The following is a 10,431-nucleotide window of genomic DNA, read 5'->3' on the forward strand; positions in this document are numbered from 1 at the left end:
AGTTTGTGGGTTGTTCGTCTGACGTCGGATGTCTTTTACTCTTGACTTTTCGCGAGAGGATGGCACTTTCAGAAGCTGCTATCTGCAAACTATTGTAATTTGCTAGATCTCAAACTGGTAGTAGTTTCTGAAGATGTTAACTCTCTTTAAATATTCGACACACTCATTTATTTCAATATGACAATATCCTGCTTATTGTGCACAAAGGATAAATGATTTGCTAGATAATCAGTTTGCAGAGAAGTTTTTTGAGAGAGAATGAGTGTAACATGCTGCTAAATCCCCCTTAATAATAGGGTAAAATGGATTGTGTATCAAGCACACACTCGGGATGATAGTGAAATGTTAAAAAACAAAATATATCGCGCAGTTTGCGCAGTTACCAGAAAAAAAGGCAGATCCTGAACAATTCTGAAAACGTATTGAAAAATGCGCAGATATAAGAGGGGGATCTGAAGTTGTTAAATTACTTGTATTCAATTATCACTGATAAGAGAGAAACATTGGGTCAAATGTGAATTTCTTATAATAATGAAATTGAGTATTATAGTTGACAACTGATTACGAAGTTATAAATAAAATTTTTCATGAAATCATCTTTATTAGCATATTGTCTAGTAGAAATAATAAGAGCTAACTTGATAATGTAAATGCAATGGACTAGTCACAACATTCATGTATGAATTTGTATTCCAAAATTACATCTCAAATTTGTAATGATTTGAAACAAGCGATAAAAGATATTGTACATAACTCACTGTTCGGACTACATAGAAACACATTTTGAATGAATTGATTAGTATTCACCACAGACGCACTTTCAATTGCAAAGGTATTAAAAGCTGACTATCCCCATTGAAATTTCATTTAGTTGTTATAGTTTGTCTACAATACGTGATGTCCTTAAAAATTGTCGTGGTATTTCTTGCAGTAAGTGTCACTGCCGTTTTTTGTAATGAGGAAGACTCTCTTGCTTTTTGGAAAGGAACGATTCTGGATTCTCATATAGAAAAGATCAGGACAGCATGTGCAGAAAAAGATAATATTGCTTGTTTTCAATATAACGCTTTCAAATTTTTAGATGGAATAATCAAAAAAGATTATTTTGGGGTATGTACGATTAATCAGGTCATTAATTAAAATTTTTACAACTCAGTTCAACTTTACCTAAGGTTTGATACAGTAAAATGTATTTTATATATTTATAACTTATGTTACTCCATTTTATGTATAAAAAAACTTAAAATAAAATTTTTTATATGGTCACAATGATTAGTAATAATAAAATTATAAACTTCTCTTAAATGTTTTATGTATTATATATTATAAGTGTTTTTGTTACATACTAGTTCCGTGACAATATTGAAGTAAAACCAAACGATTATGCATCCAACGAAGTTGCTTCAAGATCATATGAGGATATGAGCATAGAGGACAGTATTGAAGATTATATAAAAAAACACGATATAACCTTCAAAGTACCACTGATTGGTGATATTACAGTTGACTCGACAGGTCTGGATAACGAAAAAATAGATATCAAATGGAATTTGTCATCAGGTAGAAGTTTGGAAGGTAAATATAATAATTAATGGTTAAGGAACGAAACATAAATTTATTTATTTTGATGAAACAGATATAGTATTTCACTTCTATTTGTAATTGGTATTATACGTCTTATTTAATAATTCTACATGCAACTTTGCTTCAAAATTGTTCTATTCCATATACAGGAGCATATGAAAACATCAATTTATTAATTTACTTTATTATTTTAACAATGTAATACCATTTAATTTCCTGAGTTCCGGTTGTTTAAGAGATTAAAATCTATTGCAAAGGGTGCAGTTTACTATCTATTTATCAATAAATTTTAATGATTGAAATACAACGAATATATATTATACTTTCATTTTCAGCTCGCAAGAAGTCAAAAACGAAAATTAAGAAAATCCTAGGTCCAATTTTGATCTTCCTGTTACTTAAAGCAATCACCTTGGTACCCCTAGCTCTTGGAGTTTTAGGTTATAAAGCATGGAACAGTCTTACATTATCATTCATGTCGTTCGTTATATCAACTGGGTTAGCCATTTTCCAACTTTGTCAAAAATTAGCAGCTGACAATGTTCAACCACAAATAGCGACGTCTGGGCCTTGGGAATCAGTTGGATCTACTCACTGGGCAAGAAATTTGAATGAAGAAGATACCCAGAAAATGGCTTATTCTGCTTATGTACAAGAAAGTTGAAGATTGTTCGTCTTATATTAATTTCTGAAATAATTTATTTTGATAAAAAACCTTCGACTTTTATTCATCATCTCTATTTAAAATGTAGTATTTCAATGAAGATAACATACTGACTCACTTTATTGGAAATCTTTACTCGAAATAATGTCGATTGAGAGACCTCGATATGCGCTTATATACAAACCATAATTTGAATCAATTTCGAATAAATGAGGAAGTAAAGACAAATATTCCCGATTAGGAAGAATAACTATGTTTCTCATGAAATTACTCAATTATGAGTATTTTAAGATTATTAAAATTATTTCAGAATGTGATGGAACATCTAAGCTTCTAGGGTGTGTATAAATGTACTGATTGACTGATACAACTGAACACTAATAGATGTAAATGTAAGAAGACGTGAAAAGGAATCATTCATATTTTTAAATATTTAATAAAAATCCAGAACAAGTCAATGCATTCTTTGAGAGATATGTACATCATCACTTGATCCTAATTGATGGGGTGGTACGTCTGTATCTTTTACTGTTCTTAACAATACTAAATAAGTCATATTTCTTCTTAGTATTTGTCTTTACGTAGTTTGGGAAGTATCAAGCAATGGACTCGAAAAGTTTAGAAAAAATATCAAAAAAATATTCTTTTTAAAAGAAAATAGATACAACTTCATTTTACAAGAATAATGGTGTTTATTTCAAGTCGTTGATATAAATGGAACGGGGGTTTTTTGTGGTTGTAATGGCTAGTTATTTTGCCACAAAAAACTCAAAGAGATTTTAAGCTCACTAAACCTCGTTAATTTTGAGATACTCAAGTGTTAAAGTTCAAACAAATATATTACATTTCATTTGGAGCTAATTCGACTTCGATTTTGGTTATGGTGTTCGACTAAAAAAGTGTGATTTTCATAAAAAAAATAGTTAAAATGATATAGGGAAGTACTATTCTTCTTTAAAAATTGTAGTACTCCTACATTTTATTAATTTGATTCAGTTAATTCTTTATAACCAGCAAAAAGTGTCAACTAACTTACACAAAAAATGTAGTTTTATGGAAGTTTTCATGCAAAAAAAGAATATATCCATACCACATTTTGATGAATTCGTCATGAATAAAAACGGATTTTATTTCTTACTGAATAAAATACTCTAAGGGTCAAATGTGCTCCATGTTAAACGTTAATTCAAAAAATTGTTAGTTCGGAGAACCCGTAGTGCCCCTTTTTTTCTTTAACAATATTCAGTTTAGATCCCATACGGACGCCACGACAGTAACACCTTGAAAGTATCACCTACATTATTCTGACAATACTACATGAAGCTACCCTGTATCTTTAGTTTAAACTTTTGAATATGCTATTTAAAAAGGAAAGTACCTAAATACCTCAAAATGATTTTCACAACAAAACCGACTAATTTATTAGGTGCAGTAAAAGTGATAGAAATGATCGAGTTAATCCGATTGTATGATATGATCCTATTTATTCCCTTCTAATTGTTCTCTACTATCAATTCTCAAGAGCAAAGTAATTTATAGGTTAATGAGTTTGTGGTTTTTATACTTTTCGGCATTTCACCATAAAAATAGCTTATTAGTATTAAATTTTAATGCAAAATCCGTGTTAGAGGGTTCATTGTTGATAACTGCTCAATAACAATTATCAAACATCTACAATCTATTATACAACTGAATAAAAATCATGGAAGAATCAACGCACAAAAAAGTAATCAAAATCAAAAGTTATTATAGGTAACATTTTTAATTTGAAATATCTACCGAAAATTTATTGCAACGTTTAGAAATTGAATTCCTAATCACTTTCTAAGCTAAGATCCGCAATCAGCTAATAGGGGATCTACTAGAACCCAGATTATATTTTTCAAAAATCTCTAATATCTTGCACGTTATCACAAAAGTAATTTACTTCTGAGTATAACTATATTTCAATTTTCACACCTACAAGTACATTATTCTCCAGTTTTATAATAATTTGAAACATATTATATATAAAATTATATTCTCATGAGGAACGAGTATAGTCTTAAATCAATGGAAACGTTTTAATCACTCCATATCTTTCCAAATGAATCATAACTTAGTTGGAACATATGGAAATAGAAAAATTAGATTCTATGAGAATCAAAATACAACCAGTATTCAAAATTCGACCTAGGCTATGTCATTTGTACATTAAAACCGAGGACATGAGGTGAATAGTTGGATCGAATGGAGGTTGATTACATTTATGCTTATATTTTTAGCTTCCGCTATATTTCTGATGTCATCTATCAAAATTTTACATAAATCTTTTGATACTTGTATGAAGAAAAATGTTTTTGTGCTGAGAAAATATGAAGAAATAATATCTACGAGTACCAATTAAACATTAATTTGCACGTGAAAAAACAAATTATAAAACCGAAGTAAAGTTACATGAATATTGAAAGTGCTCCGTGATTTGTAAGTGGTTGAAAGCTTCTAAAAATTGTCATATGAACATGAATGATGAAATCTAAAATATAAAAATAACTTGAAAGCTTAAAACAATAATGAATGAACAATACTAGAATTTGAAAAAAAGATAACAAAAATTAAGACATTTGTTCCATATTTCCCGTACATCGAGAGTCCGATGCTTTTTCACAATAATACTAGTATTTTTCACTCATTATCATTTTAGGATTATTTTAAGAGTTATTTTCAACTTTTTAGTTTAATGTGCTTTGAGAGCATGTTTTTCAATTATTTTAAACTATATTTATTTAAAACTAACATGAATTAAATTGACAGAAAATTGAACAATACCAATAATAAATATATTTTTTCTCTAGAAACGTTAATCATGTTTAGTAGTATTAAGATGTTTTATGATGACTTTGAAAATAAAATTTAATTCTAATCCTTTTATTCGTTGTTTTCAGAAAGGTGCAATGAAAAGTATCGTTCATTACTCGTACAGAAAAGGATTCTTCGGTGCTTGCATGATAATTTGTCACACACGTACACAAAAATTCTTATTTTTAGACTGTGCGTATGAGACATTTCAGTTATTCTCAAAATCCTACAATTTCTTCTGTATAAAAGAACGGATTCAAAAAAAGTTGTTTGTCAATTTACTTTTTTTCATACTGTACTGTAAAGTCGACTATACAGTACTAATTTGAGTCCGGAAAATCGCACCTTGTACTTTACAGTACTCTTAAATTTTCCCAATAAAAATTCAATATATCTGTCTTTGTTTACAATGTTACCTTAGTGACTACTATTAATTTTTATTTTTTTAAATAGTAAGAGAATAATCAAAGGAGCTATTTTTCAGTAAAATTGTCAAATAGGACATTTCATATTTTATTATAATTTTACGTTTTATTTAAAACCGAAAACAGTATGAAAAAAACATACTACGTCGCCTCGTTAATAAACATCTATCTCGTACCGTACCAAATCACTTCCCGGACTTATTGCAAATGCAACGTCAAATTTACAAACATTATCACTAAGGACACGTGAATTGACGAAGCTACAGGGATCTAAACACGTCGCGAAATGGCCAAATGCACACTGGTATCAAATTATTGCTAGCACCTTTTCGTGTAATTCAGCTTATATTAACAAAAAATGTTGAGCTCTAAATTTTACGTGAATTAGTATTGTAGTTATTACAAGTAGCATATGTAGGTTGTTTCGACTTTTTTAACAGATCAAAATGACCATGCCAAAATTACTACTATTTTTTAGTAAGCTTTCCTGTACTGAATGCTTATACGCATCTGGAGAAATTCAACCCCACCAGTATATCACGTATTATAAAAAATGAAACTCTGCATGTGGTATAAAAATAACTAAAATTTTGTAGAAATAAATTAACATATACGAAACGAAAGTTTATTGAAATTCAAAATAAATATTCGAAATAAATATTTACATCTACCACTCATCCACTTCACTGCTGCTGCGCATATCCAGCGTATGCCATCTGTTGAGCGTTATCTGACCTATCGAGGTGATAGTGATGCAAATGGGGATCATAAGCTTGATGGATGATTTGGGGAGGTTCTGGTCCAACTTTTGTACAAAGTTTCCATATAGCAATAGCTATAGAGGAAATAAATGAAATGAAAGAAAGCTGAGATGCGTTCCAAGCTTTGATTCCCAGAATACCCAAAGCTAATGGAATCAGAGTCAATGCTTTGATAACCACGAAAATCAAAATCGGAATGAATAGTTTTTTCAGCTTGCGTTTCTTCTTACGAGCTAAAACGAATATAAGGTTATGTATTTATAATAATATTTTTGCTGCATATATGGCATATATTGTAAACATTATAATTTTGGTATGTGTTAGACTAGGTATGTGGAAAACATTATTTCATTCAAAAGTGAAGCATCTTCTAATTTTTTAATAGATAAAAATGTTTAAAAATAAAATCATTTTGCATTCCAATTATAGTCAAATATGCAATCCAATTAGCGTGAAAATCAAGTTTTGTTATTATTTACGTTTAACATAAAAAATTTAGTTTCCAAATTATCTTTGGATTGATATTTTTCATTGCTTTTCTCATTATATTGCGTACTCTTCTCTTTTTTCACATATCAATTTCCAGTTGTTTACTCAATTTCTAAGTCGCCGAGTTTATTCTAATTAAACCTTTTCCTCATTTTCCAGGTGTTCGTTCCTCTTTGGCTGTCCCAAATCAGTATCCACTCTATACTTTCCCAATGGTCTCCTTACCATTGTAAACTATCCCCATTGTAATCAATTCGCTTTTGGGAAGATTACAATGTTTTCACTTATTTTCCATGAATTTTGATTTGCGTCCACCCATTTTTTTTAGTTTTAAGCTCATCTGTATATTTCATCAATTCTTTTATATTTACTTCTATCATGCCTTCGTCTGTATATGCTATAAGTTTCTGTATTTGCCTTAGTATTCCTTCTAAATTGAATATGATGAAAGATAGAAGGTCTTCCTGATTAATACCTCATCTTAAATTTCAAATACATATATTGCTGTGACTCAACTTGTTGAGCTTATCCGCAATATGTCCATCTCAATTTGGATAATATCAATTACTATATCAGAGTCACTTTTGACATATTTGAAATCTGTTTCTTGCTGTCTTTTTGCAGTATATGGTCTAGGGTGTATATGGCATCCATTGTCGACCTTATTGGCTTGATGTCGCGTTGGTATCTTCTAGTAATTTATGCGTATACTTGCAGATGATTATTAATTGAATTACTCGCAATCTTATAAATTTATAAATTTTTCAGTTCAACTTGTCTCCATATTACAAAAGAAGTTCATAATTTAAACATATTCATACAAAAACCAACTTAATCAAATTTTCTTGGAATTTTCCAATGCTTGCACATAATCACATTCTCTTTGTAATCGTTCTTCTTTCAAATTATTTTACTAAAGTGCTTATTATCGTTTTAAGTTACCACTTCAAATAAGTAGTAAATGTATAATTTTTATTATTTTTTCAACAATTAGCATCTATTTTCTATAAGATTTAGTAAATTCATCGTGATTTCATAAATTCCAACTAATACATTTACTGTGAAATACTTCACATTGCACAATGGTTCACATTCTATCACGTCTAATGGTATGAAGCCGAAAAAATTAGTGAACAATCACAAAAACTGGGTTTTCATGCTAAATGACTGTGCGTATTTGATTATAATTTTTAATTTCCAATAACTTTATAGAATTCTTCTGAACAATAAAGGTATTCCTTAGATAAACTCGTATACAGCTTGAAAACTCAATATCGAATCATAACGTTTGGAGTTTTGAATCATGAAGTATATAGATTAATGATATAGATATTTTTTGATGAAATCAATCATAAAAACTATATACGCTATATATGGGCACAAAAAATGAAATCGAAACATGTGAACTAAGAAAAAATGAACAGGAAAATCATGAAATCTTATTAAATTGATATAACAAAGAAATTTGCGAAAAAATAGTAACTAGAAGTATCATACAATCAAATAGAATGGCAGGAAGATTAACATATTTGCCTGAAACAAAATCGTCCATATTTGAGTGTCATAAAATATTTTTCATAGATACATAAATTCGCTGAAGAACGTGTTGATGATAGAATTTCGATGTCATAAAAAATTAGGAAGATATTTTAGGAAATAATGCTTCTACATAGAGAAAAAGTTCTAGACTAATATTTTTACGAAGATAATCATATAAACATATTAGAGATTAATTGAAGTATATATCAAAAATATATTGATCACATATCAAAGCTTTTTATAACAAGAAAATATGGCATAAAATATAATTTTTTGCCATTGATAAGCATAATTTTTCTACATCAGGAGAAATTTTTTGTCATTTCTATTGATAATAGTCTCTGTATGAGCATGTATTGTGATTTAGAAAACAAATTACCTTCTATATCTGTTCCAAATTTCAATTTCATATTCATTTCATCATTATCCAAGTTCCTTCCTTCTAACGTGACTTTAGAACCTATGATTGGAAGGTCGAAAGTAACTTCATGACTTTTTATATAATTTTCTATGTGATCTTCAATACCACCAACATTACTGCTTCTTCCAGTTTCTATGCCGTTGCTCTTAATTTCAACGTTAGAACCCATCTACAAAATAGCAATAATTTATCGGTGCTGGTTTCCTCACAAATAGTGAAAATGCCAGTTTTATTTTATCAGGACATGTTAGTTTTATGTTAAGCTATCCAGTTTTTCGTCATGATATAAATAAAAAGAGCTTAGCTCCACAATAATTTGCTAGAAGTAACAATAAAACGAAACTATCAAAGGGTTATTGGAAAATCAGTACATCGCATCACTTTCGGTTCATCCCATAATTTTCCCGTTGTTATATCAACATGAAAATTCATAGGGAAATTTATTTTTCATTTTTATAAATATTCCTGACGCTTTTCCTTCCAATTTGAATATTCTTTCACTGAAAATGAACTTTCAAGTGAAGCATGAGCTACAAATTTTTCATATATTGTACTTACGATACATATTTCAATTATATATTTTGAAATTGACACATAGGAACTAAAAAACTAACATAATCACTTGAAAACACAAAATAAACAATTATTACTTGTAAAAGCTGCTCCCATTCATTTTTTTCATTTGTTTCCTCTGGTCGTGGATTTCCAAAAACAGCCCCCGCTAAAACAAACAAAACAAAAATTCTCCCCATTCTATTACTTCAACTAACAGCATGTAAATATGAATGATTTTTTGTACCCTTTGCTTTTTATACCGCTATAAAGAAAGCACTTTCTTCTTCATTGGCACAGAGCCTAAAAAATTTTATGTGCGTATGGTAAACCTGAAATGAATATTGATATTTTGATTCGTCGGTTATAGAAAATTGAAGTCATGAAAGTATTTAGTGTATTATTAGTAGAGCAAATGATTTACGGTGTGGTATATGTTATTATTCTACCTACATTTTTTTATAAAGGTCACTGGAATAATATAACATTAAATCAAATTTTTGGTATAAGTGAGCAAAGTGTAACCAGGTCATGTAGTTAGCTCAACTTAGCAGTCAATTTCAATCTCATAAAGAATTAAACGTTTTTAAGAAATATGTACAATATAACAGATGGAGAAATATGCCGCAATTGTATGAAGAAAATTATAATAAAATCGAAACACAAGAAATTAAACTTGTCTCAGATACTTCAAAATCCTTTGTGCTCCTTCCTCTCACATCTATCCAATCTTCTGAATTGTTTGCCATTCTAGAAGCGATTAAGGAATTTCAGAAAATTGGCACTAAAAATATCCTTACAATAACCAATTCCCAAAGTTCACTAACGGCAATCTGCCAACAATCCTCCAGCCACCCAATAGCCATTTACACTAATAACAAGCAAAAATATCATTATAAATATTAATTTCATGAGGGTCCCATCCCACACTGAAATAGAGGGGAATGGAATAGCAAAAAATGCATACAACAAGAAATCAGATAAGAATAACTATATGTTACATACTTATCTCAAAGCATTTTTTAAGAAAAAATATCCAAGAAAAATGGCAAAAGCTAGCAAAGTTGAACCAATACCAACCAACGAAACCATTAAAAATTATCACGAATATAACTTCAACAACATGAGTAGGAGTAAACAAGTTATCCTTTCTAGAGG

The 10,431-nt window shown here is 29.4% G+C and overlaps 2 protein-coding genes across 2 annotated transcripts; one reads left to right on the plus strand and one right to left on the minus strand.

Annotated features, from left to right (window-relative positions):
• Nucleotides 1-897: 897 nt before the first annotated feature.
• On the plus strand, nt 898-2,248 carry LOC130891505 (uncharacterized). The gene is made up of 3 exons (XM_057796302.1): nt 898-1,110; nt 1,350-1,575; nt 1,920-2,248. Exons 1-3 carry the CDS (start codon nt 898-900, stop codon nt 2,246-2,248), a joined length of 768 nt encoding a protein of 255 aa, XP_057652285.1.
• A 3,946-nt stretch (nt 2,249-6,194) lies between these two features.
• Nucleotides 6,195-10,139, minus strand: LOC130891506 (uncharacterized). Its single transcript, XM_057796304.1, has 3 exons — nt 10,074-10,139; nt 8,680-8,890; nt 6,195-6,505 (listed from the first exon to the last, which is right to left on the minus strand). Exons 1-3 carry the CDS (start codon nt 10,137-10,139, stop codon nt 6,195-6,197), a joined length of 588 nt encoding a protein of 195 aa, XP_057652287.1.
• Between the last annotated feature and the right edge of the window lie 292 nt (nt 10,140-10,431).

The sequence above is a fragment of the Diorhabda carinulata genome, chromosome 3, assembly GCF_026250575.1.
Source record: "Diorhabda carinulata isolate Delta chromosome 3, icDioCari1.1, whole genome shotgun sequence".
Classification (NCBI taxonomy): domain Eukaryota; kingdom Metazoa; phylum Arthropoda; class Insecta; order Coleoptera; family Chrysomelidae; genus Diorhabda; species Diorhabda carinulata.